This window comes from Helianthus annuus, chromosome 16 (genome assembly GCF_002127325.2).
Source record: "Helianthus annuus cultivar XRQ/B chromosome 16, HanXRQr2.0-SUNRISE, whole genome shotgun sequence".
Classification (NCBI taxonomy): Eukaryota; Viridiplantae; Streptophyta; class Magnoliopsida; order Asterales; family Asteraceae; genus Helianthus; species Helianthus annuus.
Genome location: NC_035448.2, coordinates 203532165 through 203554299, shown reverse-complemented (window position 1 = coordinate 203554299; position 22135 = coordinate 203532165). Strand labels below are relative to the sequence as shown.

Genomic DNA, 22135 nt, shown 5'->3' with positions numbered 1-22135 from the left:
TGCAACGACACATTATCAAACAAACAAAAAACTATAATCAAATAATTTATCAAGATGAACATCTATATTCCAATAATCAGACAAACAAAAAACTATAATCAACTTATTAACATAATCAAAATTCAGAATTTAAACACCTATAATCAACTTATTAACATAATCAAAATTCAGAATTTAAACACCAATAATCAATTTATTAACATAATCAAAATTCAGAATTTAAAACCAATAATCCAGTTATTCACACAATCAAAATTCAGAATTTAAACATAAACCTAATTAACACAAATTCTTCCTAACATTAAACAAAAAAAAAAGACAAATTTTAAACATACCCGTTAGCAATAACGTGGAGCAGGAACGAGGAGGATGCCCGACGGCGCAGGAGGAGGAGGACGGTGGCCGGCGTAGAGGAAGGAGGAGGAGGGGTGGCCGACAGAGAGGAATGAGGAGGAGGTCGGTCGGCGGAGAAGATGAGGAGGGGTGGCGGCTAAGTTGGAGGAAATGGAGAAGGAGGAGATGGAGAAGGAACTAGAGTTTCAGTGTGTTTGTTGCATCTAGGGAAAAAAGAATGGAAAAGAGGTAAGAAGACCTTGATCCATGTCTGCACCAATAAGAGGTCATGCAGACCTTTTTTAATGAAAGGTCTTCGAGAAAACAAACACACTGCATACTCAAACGTCTGCGTGTGGTTTGCGTGGGGCAGACACAAGAGGTCCTGAAGAGCTTTTCACAAAAAAAAAAAAAAAAACATACACCCCCAAAATGTCATGTGGCTTCCAACCAATTATAGAGATATGCTAAAATAATAACCTAAATAATATCAATTATATTGAATTCGTTATAATTATGCTAACAAGCAATTAATTCTTTATTTGGATCTTCCTTTTGTTTTCAATTTGTTGATATAATTCTTCATAAAGAAAAAGGCTGATATTATTCCCATATGTGCTAAAATCAATTTTCTTGATTAGATTTCATGTGCTAATATAATTCAAAAGTACTACTTTTACATATGTATTGTTTTAAAATGTTTTAATTTAACCTTTTTAAGTGCTAGAATATGTTCTTACGATTTGTAGGATAAATATGGTTTGTACCATAACCAACCCCATGTATGTGAAACCACACTAAGTGATTACGTAATTACGTAACAATAGTTGACTATGTATTATTACGTGATTTTAAATACCTATTTCGTGATTACGTGATTTCATTATAGTATTTTTATGTGAAACCACACTGAGTGATTACGTAATTATGTAAAAATAAAAACATGTAATACATAATATTTCATATGGAATACCAAATATTTTCGGTTTAATCACGTATTAAGCATAAATTATATATAAAACATTAGCCAAATCAACCTATAATAAGCATATAATGCCATATATTAGAGATTTAATATAAGCTAATAAAGCATAAACACTCAAGTTCTTATTATTGATTGTAATCATGTAATAAGAATAATTGTAATAACATCAGTCATAACATTGAATGTGTAATCAAGTAATGGATTTATATTGAATGCGTAATCACGTAATGGTTTATGAAGAATATGTAATCAAGTAATGACAATTCAAAATCACGTAGTCATGTGATGGGTATTCGAAATCATGTAATCACGTAATGGACTAATGGGTATTCAAAATCATGTAATTTGTTTAACAAAAATATAGCAATAGGCTGCTCGAATTAAAAAGAATGAAATTCTCGTTAATACGGTGTAATTTAAAAAAAATTAACATATGAAAAATTTATAGCCGTTTGAAAATCAAGGGGGAAGTTGTTCACTTGGGAAAGGACCAAATTACCCTTCATGCCAATGACACTTGTCCTCATAACCTTTTCGCATATGCTCCGCACATGAAAATTGTCTTGTATATGATCCAAGCACTGTAAGTATAAAGGCTATAGTGAATGTATTGTTAAAAAATCATTAGCGATACAAAAAATTAAAGATCCAAGATATACAAACAAGAGAGAAGGATTATAAACAACGAGCCATCAACATAAAATTGCAGCCCATCTATAACTTTTATAAACTAAACGTTTACAAATAAATTTGTCTTTATGATTCAGAGTCGGGTTGAATTAGTGAACCTGAAAACCACACATATATGTTGGTGAACTAGTGTCATCAAGCTATTATGGCTAATCATGATTTACTTGAATTCCAAATGAGAAATCATAATAAACATTTATAAGAGTTAGAAGGTGTTGAGTGCACGTTTAAGCAAGACTATTATGATTTCAAGCACTAAGGAACCTCTAAGATCGTAACAACAGAAGCCTCTAGACCGATGTGTGACACCTGTGTCACTTCAAACATCAAACAAATACCAAACCAATGAAATATTGTATTTCATACTTGGGATTTGTAAAAATATGTGTATCGTTTTCACATATCAATTCTTGTTCGATTTCAAGCCTTAAATCGCTTTCTGGAAGGTTATACGCGCACTGATGCGTAAATACAACCAGTTTAATGCAACGAACACTCCGGAATAGTGAAATAGTCTTAACGTACCTTAAATAACCTTCACATAACTTAGAAATAAGTTTTGAATGGTTTGGTATGTTGAAATCAAGTTTGTTCGATTACAGGGACTAATTGTGTCAAACTGCAAAACTATACCGATTCGTATAGTAACGAACATTACGGAACTTGATCATAAGTTAAATATGCCCTAAATATCCTTTATATAACTTAGAAATAGGCTTTGAGGTGTTTGGTGCGCAGAAATAAACTTTATTGATCAATAGGGACTAAAAGCGTCAAAAAGTGCACAAGTTTGCATTTTCGTGCATATCTTATGTTCTGAACATATCCGGACATCCAAAAATTTATGTAATCATTAAAATACTTTATTTTAGTGATTGGCATGATAAAATTCCATTCGTCGCTTAATTTGGATCGTTTTTGCGTTCGTTATGACTTTCGTCGTAATTTACCGAACAACGCAACCGTACGGCCAAACGAACCGTTTAACTTCATTTTAAAGCTTTGAAATGGGGTTAACGGGGCTTAAACGTGTCAAAAATGCATCAAATAGAAAGTTTAGAGGTGCAGGGGCCTGTTCTGCCATTTTTCAAACTTTGCTGACCTGCAGGGGCCTTACGGACCATATGCACATCCTCTTGCGGTCCGTAAGCATGTGCCAGAGATCAGAATTTGTTTTCCAGCTTGATCCAGCTGTTCCACACCTTAGCACCTGGTTTCTTTGATTCTATGTGCTTGTTTTGGATGCCCATGGTTTCACAAATTAGTGGGTATGATGTGTAGGGCTTGGATCGAAGCTCGGGTTTCAAGAAACGATCCTAACGGTTCTAGAGATCCTATAAATACCCCCCCACCCTTCACTTGCAAAACCCACAACTTGATCTGATTTTGGCCTTCTAAGTTGAAGTTTATACTTCATACCTGAAGGTAAATCGGATCAAGAGCTTGCGGGGACATTTTGTAAGTATTCTTTCATTCTTTTATCGCTTTTCGAGTCTGAAAGTCAAACTGTGTTTGACTTTCTGCGTTGACCAGTTTATGGTCAGTGCGAAGTTCGTTTGAACTTCATAACGTGAGCGTAATCACGATGGTTATAGTCCCTAGTGACTATACCTACTGATTACCACGTTATCTAGATGTAGTGACGAGTCGTAGTTTCAGCCAAAATGCGTGTTCTCGCGTATTTTGTAACCAAACTACTCTAGGGTATCAAAACCGTTTGTTTTGGTATCAAAACCTGTTTTCTAACTTAACTAAACATGTTTCGACATGTTTAGCTCGTCACTTCTTAGATTAGTGCTTATGTAGAGTCGTAAGTCAAGCGGACTAAACACCCGCTTAGACTTACGAACTAGACCCGTTTGGTCGATCTTTAGGATCCGACCAAACATGTTTAGTGACCATAGTCATATAGGGAATAACCTTCCGAGGTTATACCTTATGGTTACTTCGTTTAAGTAGTTGTATGATAGGTAGTTTATATGCCTTAGGAAAATTATCAAAATACCCTTTTTATGCATAATTGATATTTTAGCATATGTAACCCAAACTTTTGTCACGTAACTGACTATGCAACATAATTAAACATGTTTAGGCATATAATACTTGTCATAGGACTAGTTAGGCGGTCCAAACGCGTTTTACGCGAATGACGCGTTAAAGTAGCGTGAGCTACCTAAACGGGTCGTAATGGGTCGTAAGCACTTAGGATAGGTTTCATTTTAGTATGTAGGCCTTGTTAAACCATATCATATGAGTTCCCACGCTCATTTGGTTCACGAGACCTCATACTATCCGATCTCCCGATTTAGGTCCGGTTTATTTATGTAGTTATCAATATTAGGTGCCGTTTGATTCCGTGCTCCCTCTAGATTGCTTGGTAGTTGTTCAAGACTTCTAAGCATGCTCAAGTGAGTACATAGTCCCCTCTTTTACTGTTTTCAACAATTTTGGGGTGAAACATGTGTACCTATTTGTTATGTTCTTGTTTTCAAAAGTATAATTGATTATACATACTAGTACTTATCTTTATACAAACTGAATAATTATTTATGGTGTAAACTCTAAAATTTTCTCAAAAGATTATAAAATTAATGTTTGGAATAGTACTTATTTGGTTCACTAGATCGGTTGGTAGTATGATATAGCGCTATAGGATTTGACACCCCATTCCTGTTGTCATGGAATGTCTGAAACCAATTTGTTGCTCCATCCAAATAGGGATTGCCTTTGTGGTATTCCTATAGTCTCAAAGGTGTATTTTGATGCATTAGGTCTGAATGAATTCTTAAGTCACATTATTTTTTGTATATTTAGTTATACTCCCAAAAGTATAGTAATATGCACTTATATGTGATATTGTACAAACCAACATATATTTTGTTAATCATTAAAACATAGTTTAATATGTTTTTTTCAATCCAAGACACAGTTTAATATATTATTTATAAATCCAAAGTATACTTTTGATATACTACTGAAAATTTATTTATTTTAACAACTAAAGTATATTTAATATACTATTTACTTAACCACTGGTTTTTGGTTAGTGTTTAGATAACATGACGGGTGTAATGTGATGAAAACATGGTAGATACGCCGCTGGTACTTCTTATATATAAGCATTTTCATCGCATTACATACCATGGCGTTATTTAGTACACTTGGGTTAACGGTTTTGGAATGAAATATATTCTAATATATTATTTATTCGACTTTCTTAAATCAAAGTATATTTTTATATATACTATAAATCTTTTTATCAAAATATTGTTTTTCAAACAATATATTTTTATACAAAGTTATTCTACTTACTTATTTAATTTCCTATGTATTATTATTTTATATCATCTGATTTCTTATAAATGATTTATAAAAGAAAACCTTTTACAAGGATCATGTCTACTTTTATTAAAACTTTTTCTTTAAACTCATAAGTCATGAATCCTAAATAAAATAAAACCTATGTATCTCACAGGCATTTTTATGCTGACGTACCTATTTTTACACATGTTTCAGGTGCTGCTTTGTGATGACTGATGATATATGCTACACTTAGGATGGACTCGTGCCTTAGCGACTTTAAAACTTGAAAGATAATAGTTGTACTTATTTGATTGTATTAAAACAATGAGTTCATTTATTCAATAAAACGAAACTATTTAATCCATGGTTGTGAAACAATGATTCTGTTACAACACTCCCCGACGTTTCCGCCACGTTTTGTTGTTTTACGTGGTCGGGGTGTGACACGATGTTACCCACATATATTACTGATGTAAGAGCATGCATAGTGGGGTTTGGGTGGAGCCGGGGAAAAATGACCCCGACTTAAAACATCGTTCCCTGGTCCTGTGGACTATTTTTTCTTCTCCGATCCGATAACCACCTATGATGGAGAAGAGACAGGGAACATCGTATGATCGTTTGAATTTTTTTAAACCCTGTATAATTAGTTCACCCATGATTCACGAATGTTTATTCATTTCAGCCTATTTTCTCACCAATGTATATTAATTTCACCAATTTTTATCACCAAAAATATATTTTTCCACACATTAAAATATATCAATTTGAATTTCCACCATTTTCAAACGAGCCATCAAGTTATGGGAAAGAAAATTTTGAGACGACTACGCACAACTTTGATTTTTTTTACAACCGTGGTCTATTTATCTTAAAACCAAGTTCAAGACACCATTTCATTGTCAAGAAAGTTTTATATTTTAGTTTTAATAAAATGTTGTAATTTATTCTATATAAAAAGGTTTTGTAATTATTCTTACCTTTTATTCTATTAGACAGTTATTTGTACAGAGATGCCCATGAAGAGTCTCATAAACGACTAATGACACAATACTTCAGTATGTCAATCCAACATTCACCCCCGAGAAGTTTCTAAGAAGGTTTCGAATGGATAAAGATATCTTTTTACTAATAGTCGGTTATTGGAATGAAATTTTGAGTACTTTTAAATGCGTTTTGATACAAGGGGTCAGTAGAGTTTTACGGAACTACAAAGTGCAAATAAAGTAACCTACTAAGATGTGCCTGACTCGCTTGATTAAGTTTTGCATATGTCTAAGAGAACACCACATGACGCCTTGCAATACTTTTGTGATGGCGTTATTAGTATGTATTCAAAAAAATATCTTCACAGACCAACCTGCTATGACGTACAACTTTTATATGCCGCACATGAGCAACGACACAGATTTCCAAGGATGTTGGGGGAGCATAGATTATACGCATTGGACTTGAAAGAATTTTTTATGCGAATGACTAGGTTAATACATGAGTGGTGATCATAAGAAACTAACGATGATGCTTGAAGCATTGGCATCTTTGGATTTATGGATTTGACATGCGTTTATTAGGACCTCCCTGATCAAACAATGATATCAATGTCCTCGACCAATCGCCTTTGTTTAATGATATTTTGAGTGGAACTACCCCTAAATGTCCTTTTCTAGTAAAAAGATTTCAATATTTGATATGATCTTTCTGATGGGATATACCCTAATTGGGAAACCTTAGTTAAAACATTGTTGTGTCCACCTAAAAGCGATTTACCACAACAACGCTTCAAGAAAGTGCAAGAAGTGGCACGAAAAAATATTGAACAAGTTTTTGGGGTCTTGAAATATAAGTGGCAAATACTTTAACAACCCGCAAAACAACTATCCACGAAGGCTTAGAAAACACACGTGCGTATGTATTATCCTACACAATATGATTTTGAAGAATGATGGAGTAGTGATATTCTGTGAACACGTAGAAGATCCTCCAAACGATGAAATAGTTGAGGACATTATTCTTTCATAAATACGAATGATCATAGATATTCCACGTTAACCTTCGATCGGATCTTATCGAGCATTTGTACCAATTGAACCACTAGTTTTGTTTTTTTCTTTGTTTTTTATAAATAAAATGTTGTATATTATTTTATTGTTTATTTACAAATAAAATGTTGTTTGTTATTTTATTCGTAGGCTATTGTAATTTTATTTGAGGTTTTTTTTTTTTTTTTTTTTTTGTAAATTTTGTTGCTTAAATTATCAAATTATATTTTAAGTTAATTTCTTAGTTTACAATTAATTTATTGTTGTTATGAATGTATCATTTATATGGTGACTTTCCACATGTATAACTCCTATAACTTCTATCTCTTTGATTTCTTTTGTATTAATGCATGTGCCTATATATAGTGGCATTTGTATATGGTGTAGAGAGATCAATCAATAATATTTGCATTCCCTCATTATCTTATTCTTCTCTTTATATTGCTAATAGGTTTAGTTGTTTTACAACACGTTATCAGCACGAAAGTGCTAGGTCAAAGATTTGAAAATTATCGATAATCATTCGCATGTAAACTATTTGTTGATTTGGATTTGACATCCATTGATGCGATTCATATGTGGATGCTTGGTGTGTATGGCGGCTATTGAATGCTTCTTCTCGATCTACCTTCTTTGGACTAAATGAGGTAGATCTCATCTCCATCTAATAACCATCTAATCTCTATTTTTGTTTACATGAATAAAAATCGATACAGGTATAACATTTGCGTTGAAGGCGCTTTGTTCAATTCATAACTTTTGTTATTTTAGCGTTGTACCTGCTTTACAAATTATCAAACCACTAAAATCCTTATATGGTTTTAATTTTATGAACTAAAGAATTATTATCTATCGATTAATGCTTTTAATAAACCCAATTAATTATCTATCGATTAATGCTTTTAGTTACAAAATTTGGGTTTTGTTATTAAAGTGGGGCTTTTTGGTGTGATAAATAAATGGATTTAGGTTTAAGATAGAGATTAGTAGTGGAAAACCATGATTTATGAAATACAATGAGGGTTAGAAACCCTAATCATCTATTTTCCACCTCCACATTTCACCTAAAGTTAGAGAGAGAAAGTTGAAGAACAAAGGAATCTTAGGAAAGAAATCTAAGTTGTAAAGCTTCGAATCGGTTGGTAAATTATTAAAGTTCATCATTGTAGCAGGTGATAATCAACCTCTAGGTCTTTGTTTTTATTGAAAATGGGGGGTTTTGGAAAAAAATGGGATTTTCATCACAAGGGTCAAATTTTACGTGTTTATGGGGCTAAAAACCCTAGATCTTGCTTCATGTGAGTTAAACAAACGTTTTGGACGTACAAAGTTATGATTTTGGGCTGAAAAAAGACATGTTGTGGATGAATATCCAACTGGCGGCACTTGTGCTCGTTCGACGAAGCTCAGGAGATACTCAATGGGCTGGTTGGGGAAGAAGAGCTTTGATCTCAATGTAACGCCCTGCTTTCGTACTTTCCTTAATTAGAAAGATCGTCTTGTATTTCTATTTTTGGAATCTTGTAATTCTTGTATTTCGTCATTTCGTTGTAAAATCCGAGACTTGGATCATGAATAAAGTTCGTATTTCTTTAAATTCATGTTCTATATATTCATACATGTTCATACAATTGAATTCATTATTCATATGATAACCTATTCGGAATTCTTGCAAGGTATGTTAAACTTACTAATACTTGTCATACATGCTCAATTCATGCATATACGATACTTATTCTCGACACATACACTTATTCATACTTGTTTTATACTTATTTTATGTTCTAATTGCATAATATACCCCTACACTTTACCTTTTATGCTTAAAACACCTTAATATATGTGAAATATAAACTACAAGGGGCTAATATGTCAAAAATCAAACTTGTTTTCGGAACCCCCCACCCTCGCGTCGCACCACAGGTAACCCCCCTTGCTGTCACGCAGCGCTACCACCTGAATCTGCCAGAAAGTTGTTTGTGCTGCAACTATTGGTCATTTGTGTGTTTTTTATTGTGTTTCTTGCATTAAATGGTCACCTAAACCAACCCTAATCACCTCCTATAAAACCCAATCCACTTCCACACTTCTCCCACTTTACAAACTCACTAATCCACTCTCTAGGCACTCTAAATCTGGTGCAAAAACAGTAGCAAAGTCAGATTCATATCAAGTTACAAAAGTGAATTTAAACTCAATTTTCTTCCATCTTTTTCACTTCTTCTTGTTTCTTAGCACTTGGAACAACCCTAGGTATGTTTCCATAGGTTTTCCATGGAAAACCAAAGATGAAACATCACCATAATGAGGTTAAAAGTGCAAGAACTTTCTGTTTTGATCAAGAACTTTATTAAACACACATAAACTTATGTTTTCTTCATACATTCCTATGTCCTTATGCCACTAATCAAGACTATTATTATGTGTGCTTAAAAACAAGGTGTAATATACAAATTCAGAGGTTTTAATCCTCTAAACTTTCTGTTTTCAAAAGGGTTTTAACCCACAAGTGTTGAACAAGACTTGAACTTGTGTATGTGTGATTATTTGGAAAGCTTGGGCTATCCTACTTACAATCCACACTTCACTTGATGATTTAGCTTAGTTAGTATGTATATTTCATTTCTTTATTGTTCATTCATGACCATCCTTGTTGTCTTATGACAACTTGTGCATTGGTGAATCTAAGAAAGAGGTTTTAAAAGGAAAGTTATCTTCCTACCTCTATGCATAACTTCTATGATAATCCTTGTTATATTGTTGGACTAAACTTATAATATACTATATGAAATATATAAAATACATATAATATATATAAGAAACCGAACCCTTGATGATAACCAAATGGCTATTCGTCAAGTTACTAAGTTACATCATCTAGGTACTTAAGTTTCTCGTCACAATTCTAATGGGTACATTAACCCATGAAAACATTCTAACCCCTACGGGTTCATAGTGTCAAAGACGAGTATCAAGTGATAAATGATTATTTTCTCGTATACATACTTTTGGTGTATTTTACTTACCTAAATCCCGACTCTAAATATTCCTTGAACTCCAATCCAAATACATTCAACCTCCTAACCTCATACACTCGTCAACATTTGGATAATCGGAAGAATTAGTAATTTTGTGAGTACACTTGACCCGTTTTACTTTTGAAACACTTTGGGTTGTAACATGTTAATATACCAACTTCACATTCACACACTTAAATATGCTTTATACTCTCAATCCTATATATATGCTACTTGTTTACTTAGGTTCATGCTAGATTGTACATGCTTTATGTCATTAACTTTGCTAAGCCCCAACTTAACATATATAGCGCTATAGGAGTAGCACGCCGCCTGTGGGGGTCTTGTTAAGTCTTTATTCATTCTTAAACGGTCTCGCCACTTTTGTGGTGAGGGATGCTACATACTAGTGGACCCTTGGGTTTGACATATTGCAATGCATGCTAGTTACCTTGTTTATAAATTGTCATGTGCATTTGAGAAAATGTTTTTATACTTCTGCGATATTTATACAAACCTTGTGTACTCGCCAATGCTTTCGCATTGACACTCTATTTTAAACATGTTACAGGTTTAATGATGATATTGATGATGCATGGAACATAGTAGGATGCCTAGATACTCATTTTAAATTTTGTATACTTATTGTAATGTAATTCTTTCATTTCCAGTCGTTGTAATTGTATTTTCCTTTCCATATTGTAACCGAATTCTTCTAGTAATAAAATGAAATTCATTATTTAAGTACTTGTCGCAAATTCTAGTGTTATGTGTAATTAGCAATCTATCTTCGTCTCACTCCGATGTTTCCGCCATCGGTTGGGGTGTGACACTCAAGGCCGCAATGATAGGAGACATTGCCAGTGACACTCAATCCTCGTGACAATGCAAAAGATCTAACGCAAGTTTGGTGGTCGTGTCTGGCGATACTGTCGCTGACAATTTGAGATAGTGATGGGTTTTTGTGTGTTGTCTTTTATGAATATCGTGTGACGCTTGTTCAAGCCTAGGCACTCTCGCACGAAATAGTTATCCACAATCGGTGAGTTTCTAGGCCCCTCTTACCTTATTGTTTTCAGGAGGTGTGCATACTCCCGGTGTGTCTATTCACAGTGTTATCAAAGTAAAGTGATAATGTTTTCCTTAAAATGTGATGGACTATGTAATGGTTTTGCGAATAGTAAAGTACACAATTTTAAAGTGATAGAATGTTATAGTGATGAAGTGTAAAGTGTTATAAGATGCATATTTCACAGTATAGGCAGTTACGTTCGAGGTTGAATGATAGGCGCTTACCTCCAAGGCTGTATTACGATGGCAGTGCATTTGTTGCTTCTTGATGGTTATACAACTATGTGTAGTATCAAATACTTGCAATGTTCATAGTAATGTGTCCTGATTGATGTGATATGCGATGACAATATTATGACAAAGTTATGAGACGTACTTTAGCTACTTTATGTGTTAAATGCATGTTAAAGCTTATAGATACCTGATTTTAAACTAGAACTCACTCAGTTATCTAGGATCAAAAACATTTGGTTGTAATGACTTATGTAACTTTTTGTTGTGTTCATTTGAAATGTATTCCAAATAGTAAATTCGAGCATTTCAACTAAGCTGTACTATTTAGTTTTTCGGAAAATGGGGAATTCTGGAAGGACTCCCACCAAAATGGAAGTACAGAGAAAAAAATGGGAGAATGTTGATATGGCGCTGATGTGACATCTCTGCGAGGAAAAATGGTGAAATTGGGACCGCTCCCTATGCTTTAACTGCTAAAAGTTTCCACCACCAACTGAAGTGTGGCAATGGTTTGACCCATATATAAAGAACACCATTTGGTTTGATTATAAAAAACAACGAATTTCATACTTCGTTTTTCTTTGAGAAGAACTTCTCATTCCTAGAGAAAACACTTTTTGTTTTATCTGATTATTGATTTCGTTTACCCGCGAAATACTTTGATTGAGAAGAACTTCTATGTACTATCTATGATATGCAATTAAAATATGTATTTTGATATATATGTGGGACACAAGACTTAGGTCCTATCTACATGAGAAATGACAAGTCTCGGCTCGTTGGGTTTGTTGATGCAAGATATTTATATCAAATCCACATAAAGCACATTTGTAGTTAGGTTACGTACTCACATACGGTGTCACAAAGATTTTTTGAAGGTCGACAAAGCAAACCACGACAACAACCTCATCAAGTTATATCGAACTTATAGCATTATATGATACTTGCAAAGAATGTACTAAGGTCGATGATCAATACATATAAGAAACATCCAGTTTAAAATATATGAAGCACATAGTGATTATCAATGAAGCCAATATATCTTGGATAGTTTAGATCCAGAATGCTACATGTGAGTTGATAGAACAAAACATAACTCGTCAAATTTCTAAATTCGTAGTGTTAGTTTGCCGAAAATTTCCGAAATTTTCTTTTGTAGTGTAAAATATTGGATTTGTAAGACTCCGCCCCTGATTTGGATTTTGAGAGTCAATCTCCCCTGATTTTTCATTCAAGCTCCTAAACACTACACAAATTATATAGTATATTATACATCTGGGCCTTGATTGTTTCAATATCATTCTTCATGGCTACAAAAATTGAATCTAGTCGCGCCCCGATGGCTACTAATTGATCCGTTATAACATCTCTGTAATCTTCTGGTTTCGAGTCCATCTTCTCTTTGTTTCCCAGCAATGGAACCAAATGATAGATACTGAAAATCTTATTAAATTGAAACAAGAACAAACACGATAGTTGGCCCGATTCGAGAGGGGCTAGTCTCCTAAATTCTGATCAGAGATCACAATACAAACAAAATATCTAAGACACCTTATTCTCACCTTAAACAACTTATTTAAAGAAACAAGATATTACGTAACTACCCCTTAACATATCCCCACATTACATCAGTTTCCCCCTTGATTAAAGTTGCAGTTAATTGGGTTAGAACTACAATTAATTATCACACCCCTATATTTCCACGTATTACCGGCGGGCCCGGTGGGGAGTATCGTGGCATAGTTAATATCATCATAGTCAATTTATCATAGTTTAATGCACAGCGGAAGTCTAAAAGTATAAATATTACAAACCGAATGAAAGTAACATAAGTATTACAAACGGAATGTAAAAGGATCCACAGGAGGATCAAAACAAAGGAAATATGTTCAACAGATTTTAAAGTGATAAAGCTTGCAAAACTCTTTATTTAATTCACTCAGGAGTAGCCAGCCTATTCCGCCTAGTACCTGCACTTAACCTTTGGGAAAATACGTCAATTTACACTGGTAAATACAATTAACTGACACTTTTGAAAATGTTTTAAGAAAATTGATTTAAATGCACAAGGAACAAATAATCTTTTATAATTTGGGATAATTATTTAAAAATAAACTTGTATAAGAATTATATGTTTGTTATACGTTCAGTAGCCCGGGTTGAATACCGGGTTAAAGATTAATAGACACACCACATAATATAACCCACGGTGAGTTATTCTCGAACAAGCGGGCATATTATTTTACATACGTATCGACAGGTGTATGCTTACACCCCGTGCTTAAGTCGTGGCCATTTTAATGAATGAGCCGAAGATATCCAGGACATGGTCATTAACCCCCCAAAGGCTTAGAACAAAAAAAAAAACAGATTAAACGGGTTATCTCATTGATTTAACCTTCATATGATTAAAAATTCAATACCCGACCAAGCGGTATTTTATATACCGTACCCCAAGCTCGTATAAGGGAAAATAAGTTAAAAGTATTTACCTGAGCAAAATATACAAATTTATCTCAGCCGTACACAATCAACAAGTGCAAAATATACTAATTTAGACCTCAAACTGATGTCAAATTTTTAGGACATGTTTATAAATCAGTAATAAAGGTTTTTGTCCTCTCACATTTTCAAAAATCTCGTTTTAATGTCAAAAGGGCATAATGGTCAATTTTAGGCATTTAACGGAAACATGCAATGAACTAGGATTACAAAGGAACCACATTGTATAAACTCAGAGGGTTATACTAATATGTAATATGGTCCTAATGGAACTCTAAGGCATTTCTAAAACAAACTAAATCGGGTCAGAACTGAAAGTCAAAGCAAAAGTCTACTTTTGCGACTTTCGGTTCCGAACCGAGCCTAAACTCAGAATTGTCGGGTTGAACATGCTTAGACATGTTCTTACATTATTTACCAAGTTATTTTAGTGTTAAAACATGTTCCACAACCACTACATTATCAGTTATGAGTTTATTTGCAAAAATAGCTTTCTGTTGACTTTTTAATATTAAGTTTGACCCGACAATTGACCAAGTTAGAGTGATAATCAGTGGGTGCCCTTTTAAGGACTTATTACCCACATAATTACCAACTCATAGCCACTTTCAATTGGAATAATGGCTGGACCATTAGTGGTTAATCACTAAGCCAAAGCTTAATTACGACGACTTTGACTTTTGGCCATTAAGCTAATAAAACTTGAACAAGAGAAGCTAAGAATGCTTACAAAGGCTCCTAGCATGAATTAGCAGTTGCGGGAAATTTGTTTGTAGTCCAGAGAGCTCCAGAGAGTGAGTTTTGAAATGATTTTGAAAAGTGCAAATTAACTAGCAAACAAGAGTTCTTATATAGGAATTTAAACATCACAAGATCATTCCACACAAGTCTACAAATGAATTCTGATGATCCCAGGTGTCCCCTATGCATGTAATACTGTTGGCTCAGTCCCTGAAATCGAAAACCACCATGCAATGGCGGTGCAACCTGCTGTACATGCACCTGTCTTTATTTTCTGCATCTAGCAGTTCTACGCGGCCTGCGTAAGAACTGTCTTGATGTTTACGCGGCCCGCGTCAAGGCTATCTCCGGTCACCAACTTTCAGATAGTGCAATTTTAGTCCCTGTTCCCTCTAAGCTTGTTTTAACTTTCATTTATTGCACTTTTAACCCCCAAACTTGACTTTTAAGGGTCTTGAGTCTTTAAATGTTTATCAATAAGCTTTCGGTTAGTTACGAGGTCACCCGAATGGTCTTGAATTGCAACGTTGACACATTTGACGGAATTAACACTTTAATTATTTATGTGCGTCAAAACTCCACGAATTAATACACGTTATTCTTGACATCAAAATATATAATTGTTGCAACGTTTTTGGGTTCGTTAAAAGGTCACTTAGAGGTTACTTTCAACATGTTGACACTTTTAACCCCTATGTTTCATAAGATCCTTATTTTGAGCACAAACGACTTTTCAAGTTCGATAAATTATTCTTTAAAGAATATGAACGTCATGTGAGGTCAATCAGAGGCACAAGAATGGCATGTTGACATTCTGGATCCCTTTATTCACATATTTACATTGTTTGACAATTTTAGTCCTTTGGAAATAATTCCTTACACGTTTAAAGTCCATGACACGTGTCTTTATTATACTGGTCGTGATTTTACGAGGTGTTACATCCTCACCCCCTTAAAAGAAATCTCGACCTCGACATTTACTGAAATAAATGAGGGTATTTCTGTTTCATTGTGGATTCAACCTCCCACGTGTGTTCGGGGCCTCTACGGGCATCCCATTTAACCTTCACAATTGGTACGTGGTTCTTTCGAAGCTTCTTGACCTGTCGATCCTCGATCGACAAAGGTTTTTCAACAAACTTTAAGCTCTCATCTATATGCACATCCTTGTGTGACATGGCTAGCGATTCATCAGCTAGACACTTCTTTAGATTGCAGATGTGAAACACATTATGGATTCCACTGAGTTCTTCAGGCAGGTTTAACTTGTAAGCCACTGTTCCGACACATTCGATGATCTCGAATGGTCCTATGTAACTTGGGCTTAACTTGCCTTTCTTGCCAAAACGCATTACCCCTTTCCAGGGTGATACCTTAAGTAACACTTTGTCACCTACCTCGAATTTCAGAGGTTTACGCCTTTTATCTGCGTAGCTTTTCTGCCTATCCCTGGCAGCTTTGAGACGATCACGTATCTGCACAATCTTATCTGTCGTCTCCAGAACTATATCAGGTCCTGTTAGTTGGACATCTCCAACTTCCGCCCAACAAACAGGCGTCCTGCACTTTCTTCCATACAAAGGTTCAAAAGGTGCAGCTTGAATACTGGAATGATAGCTATTATTATATGAAAATTCTATCAATGGAAGATGATCATCCCAACTTCCACCTAAATCAATAACACAAGCCCTTAACATATCCTCCAGCGTTTGAATTGTACGCTCGCTTTGACCATCTGTCTGAGGATGATATGCAGTGCTGAAGTTTAATCGAGTGCTTAGGGATTGCCGAAAGCTTTTCGAAAAAATGCGATGTATATCTCCTATCCCTATCAGAGATGATAGACACTGGCACTCTGTGAAGAGATACAATCTCGTCCACGTACAGCTGAGCTAACTTATCTGAGCTGTGTGTTTCCTTAATAGGTAAGAAGTGGGCTGACTTAGTCAGTCTATCTACTATAACCCAAATAGTATCATTTCCTCGCTTTGTTTTTGGTAACTTAGTGATAAAATCCATAGTTACCATTTCCCACTTCCAGGTGGGAAGTTCAAGCTGTTGTAGCAAACCTGACGGCTTCTGGTGTTCTGCTTTAACTTGAGCACATGCAGACATTTGGCCACATAAGTGGCTATAGATTTCTTCAAACCTATCCACCAGTAATTTGCCTTTAAATCCTGATACATCTTATCGCTACCAGGATGAACAGAGTATTTGGAGCTATGGGCTTCTTGAAGGATAACGTCCCTGAGTCCTCCATAAATTGGAACCCATATTCGTCCATTTAATCTTAGAAGTCCATCCTTGCCATATAATAATTGTTCAGCAGTTACTCCCAACTTTTCATTCGGATAGTTGGCTTCTAATACAGCTTCCTTTTGAGCGGCTAACAATCTTTCATTTAAGCTGTTCTTCAATTCCGTGCTCTTGGCATTGATTCTAATGGGCTTAACCCGTTCCTTTCTGCTCAAAGCATCAGCGACTACATTCGCTTTGCCTGGATGATATTGAATTTCACAATCATAATCATTCAGTGTCTCCATCCATCGACATTGTCTCATGTTCAAATCCTTCTGGTTAAACAGCTGTTGAAGGCTCTTGTGATCAGAATAAATCACACATTTGTTACCATATAAATAATGCCTCCAAAGTTTAAGTGCAAACACAACGGCACCCAATTCCAAGTCGTGGGTGGTGTAATTCTTTTCGTGCACCTTCAATTGTCGAGAAGCAAAGGCAATGACCTTGCCTCTTTGCATGAGTACGCAACCCATTCCAGTGTGTGACGCGTCGCAGTATACCACAAATTCTTCGATTCCCTCAGGCAACGTCAATACGGGAGCATTACTCAACTTTTGCTTAAGAATGTCAAAGGATTCTTGTTGCTGAGGACCCCAATCAAACTTGATATTCTTGCGAGTTAATGAAGTTAGGGATGCCGCAATTCTTGAAATTTTTTTCAATAAAACGCCTGTAATATCCTGCCATACCCAAGAAGCTGCGAATCTCTGTGGGCGTCTTCGGCTCTTGCCAATTCATGATAGCTTCAATTTTAGCGGGATCCACCTGGATACCACGCTCGCTAACCATATGTCCAAGAAATTGGACTTCACGAAGCCAAAACTCACATTTTGAAAACTTGGCGTAGAGCTTCTCTTGCTGAAGAAGTTTAAGAATACAACGAAGATGTTTCTCATGATCAGCCTGGTTCTTTAAATAAATAAGAATGTCATCAATGAAGACGATGACAAACTTGTCCAAGTAGGGTTTGCAAACGCGATTTATGAGATCCATGAACGCTGCTGGTGCATTAGTGAGCCTAAAAGGCATCACCAAGAACTCGTAGTGACCATATCGAGTTCTGAATGAAGTCTTGTACACATCTTCATCTCTAACCTTCAGCTGATGGTAACCTGACCTCAAATTAATCTTGGAGAAGTAACTTGCCCCTTGCAGTTGATCAAACAGATCGTTGATCCTGGGCAATGGATATCTATTTTTGATTGTAACCTTGTTATGCTCGCGATAGTCAATGCATAGACGCATTGACCCATCCTTTTTCTTCACAAACAGAATCGGTGCTCCCCAGGGAGATGAACTAGGTCGAATAAAACCTTTGGCCAACAAGTCATCTACCTGAGTCCTTAACTCTTTCATCTTAGTCGGTGCTAACCTGTAAGGTGCTCTTGCAACAGGTGCTGCTCTAGGAATAATGTCAATTCTGAACTCCACTTGCCTATCTGGTGGTAAACCAGGTAGTTCTTCAGGGAATACGTCTGGATATTCAGAGATAACAAGGATGTCTTCAACCTTGGGCTTTGGTTCATCAATAGTTACATGTGCCATGTAAATGACACAACCCTTCTTCAAACACCTTGACGCCTTAAGCATAGACACTTGCTTCGGCAACCGATACTGAGTATCTACTTGTATGGTAAGTGGCTCACCATATGGAGTCTTGATAACCACTTGTTTCTTGTCACAAACAATCTGGGCTTGGTTATGAGATAACCAATCCATGCCTATCACTATGTCGAAACCAACTAGTTTCAAAGGAAGCAAAGATAACGGAAAAGAGTGGTTCCTAATGGATATAAAACATCCATCTAACACAGTTGAAGCAGTTTCTATGGTACCATCGGCCAATTCTACTTCATATTTTATGCTTAGGGTTTTAACAGGAAGATTTAATAACTTACAAAATTTATTATCCACAAACGATTTATCTGCACCCGAATCAAACAATACCCTTGCATAAACATCATTGATAAGAAAGGTACCTGTTATCACGTTGTCATTCTGAATTGCTTCTTGTGCATTCATTTGAAAGACCTGAGCATTGGTATTTTTACCTTCTTCAGGTTTCTTGGCATACTTTGGGCAATTAGACTTAATATGCCCCTTCTCATTACAATTACAACAAGTCGCATCCTTTATCTTCTTACAATCCAATGTCTTATGCTCACTAGATTTACAAATCCCACAAGCCCTAGGTTATGATTAGGATTTGGATTCATACTTGCACTTTCCTAGATGGCGCTTTTTGTAGGTCTTGCATTTGGGCTTCTCACCCGACTGTTGGTCATCCTTCTTAAATCCCGAACTCTTCTTGTGATCCGAGTTCCCTTTACGTTTCTTATCTGAACAGTGTGAGTTATCATCCTCAGGTTTCCTCTTCCCCTCATCAGAATTCCTAAGCGATCTCTGCCTGACCGCATCAAGGGTAAGAGATAATGACAAATCAGCTACTGACCTAAAGGTAGTAGGTCTTGATGCTTTCACACTAGCTTTAATCTCCGGGGCTAAACCCCCAATAAATCGAGCTATGCGTTTTGGTTTCGGTGTAACTAGGTATGGAACCAATCGAGACATGGTATTGAAACTGGTAAGGTATGCCTGACAGTCTAAGTTTTTCATAACCAACGTCAAAAAGTCAGTATCAGTCTTCTCAACTTCATGTTGAGGGCATAAATTCTCTTTGATTAACGCAACAAACTGAGCCCATGTCAAGTTGTATAACGGAATCTTTCCAGTAGCTTGGATTAAGGACCTCCACCAAGCTAGAGCTTCTCCTTTGAACGATTGTGAGACGCACTTCACAATATCTTGCTCTCCACAACCACTAATATCAACCACTGTATCCATCTCATCTAGCCACGTCATGCAATCAATGGCCCCTTTTTCCCCAGTGAAATCCCTGGGCTTGCAGGAGACGAAATACTTATAAGAACAGGTTTTTGCTCGTGGATCCTTATCGAATACAATCTTCTTAGACGGAATACTATGCTGATTTGATGAGTGTTGGGCATCATCCTTCTTTGACTCGTGAGTTTTAGATGGTGGCTTACTATGAGCCACAGAGTGAGTCTTAGGGTGAGATTTAGAATGAGGTACAGATAAGGTCTTGCTCTAAGTACCACTTGATTCATTAAACTGCCTATCCATGGCTTTAGTAACAACATTATCGATCAATACCTGAAGTTCCGCACCAGTTACGTTGATCCTGGTAGTATCATGATTTTCCAGAGGGTGACTGTTGACTTCTTCAGATTATGCCATGTAGCTTGATTGCTACACAAAATAATGACAATAATTTATTCAGAAGTCTATAACAGTATTGTCATTCTTGATGATTTATTAAACATGGTATTTATAAACCATATTGGTTAATTTATTAGTCACATATATATTCAGGATTTTCAAATTAATCCTCAGTTAAAATTTATTAAAATATTATAATGGCACAAAAGGCCCAGTCACAAGGACAAATTTTAAATTATAAGCCATGATCTTATAGGATCGAGGCATTAAGGCTTGAACATAGTTCATCACCTTTCCTTGATAGGGAGTCGTAGACTACAACTGTCTTTTGTCTCAAAGGACAGTAATTATGGCCCGTAGGCACTTCATCACTAATGGATGATTAAATAAAATAGAGAATAGGAATTGGAAGAATCCAATATAAGGATGACTTATGTGATTTTATCGAATCACATTTGCCAGGAGTGTTAACATGTTTTCAGAAGTTAACAAGGATTTGAATCTTAATTAAGGAGCTACTATCATGGCCCTATCTCAAAATGACACATGGGCTAGGTTTTGCCATTAAGATTTTGTTTAATATATAATGGTAGATCTTTCAAAAGGAATGATATTTTTGATTTATTTCACATTTTATATTCATACATATAATGACAGAAATGAAATTTAAAATTAAACATTCCATTAAATTCTTAAAAGGAGTACACATTTGCCCTAAATGGGACTTTTACATAAATAACTTGTCCACGTAGGGGCTAAACTAAAAATACAAGTCCTCGCAGGGACTAGGTACATAAATAGATGTCCACACAGGGACTTAATTGAAAATTAAAGAAATACAAAACAAACAATTAAGGAACTTCAATGATCCCTTTTGTTCTTCCCCTTGATTATATTTGCCAAACCCTTAAGGAATCCCCGGTGGCTTCTACGCTCCTCCTGAACTTCTCGCTCCACCTGGCTCAACCTCTGAAGAATCTCCTGCTGTTGTGGCGGCTGGATCTGTGGTGGCTGCGGCTGCTGCTGCTGCAGAGGTTGAGGAGGTGGCGGGTATTGATACCCATAAGCTGGGTATCCAGTCTGATAAGGGGCTCCGTAGGGCCCCTCAAGATGAAGAGCATTGTAGTTTGCCGCTACAAGATATGGGTGAACATCAGGGGCATTGTAGTAGTTGTAGCCAGAATGGCCTGGTTGCTCAAAAGGCTTATACGCCACTGTACCGGCGTAAGAAGGTATTGGGTTATCAAAACCCATCTGTAGTGGTGGTGGTGCGACTGGCGCAGAGTCCACCTCTGAAACAGGGTTTGAAGGCCCTCCCATCTGCGGGTCTTCATACAGTGGCGGGTAGTGACTGCCACTAGAGGGTTGGGGGGTGTTGAAACGGAATCCCCCTCGCACGGACATCCGTGCATTAGATCTTCTCTGCCTCGGTGGCTCCGGAGGCGGTTGCTGCTCTGGCGACGGTGGCGGTTGTGGAGTGACCGCCTAAAAACGAGAATCCTCAGAGGGATCCTGCTGCTGCTGAGGTGCTCGGTTAAAAGGGGGAGTGAACTCCCAAGGGTACGAGGCAAATCTTGCTTCATAGCTGTCTCGGCCCCGGTATGGCGAACCGTGAAAGGACGATCCGTCAGAGATTTCGATGGGATGCGTCGGCGTCCCACTCGGTGGCATCTCCGGAT

The 22135-nt window shown here is 36.2% G+C and overlaps 1 protein-coding gene across 1 annotated transcript; it reads right to left on the bottom strand.

Moving 5' to 3' along the window:
* Positions 1–21317: 21317 nt before the first annotated feature.
* Positions 21318–21776, bottom strand: LOC110920406 (protein SRC2 homolog). Its single transcript, XM_022164618.1, has one exon. The coding sequence runs from the start codon at positions 21774–21776 to the stop codon at positions 21318–21320; it is 459 nt and encodes a 152-aa protein (XP_022020310.1).
* Between the last annotated feature and the right edge of the window lie 359 nt (positions 21777–22135).

Excerpts from the sequence above, each read along its gene's own strand:
- LOC110920406 (XM_022164618.1), bottom strand. The coding sequence starts at position 21,776 with ATGGGAGGGCCTTCAAACCCTGTTTCAGAGGTGGACTCTGCGCCAGTC.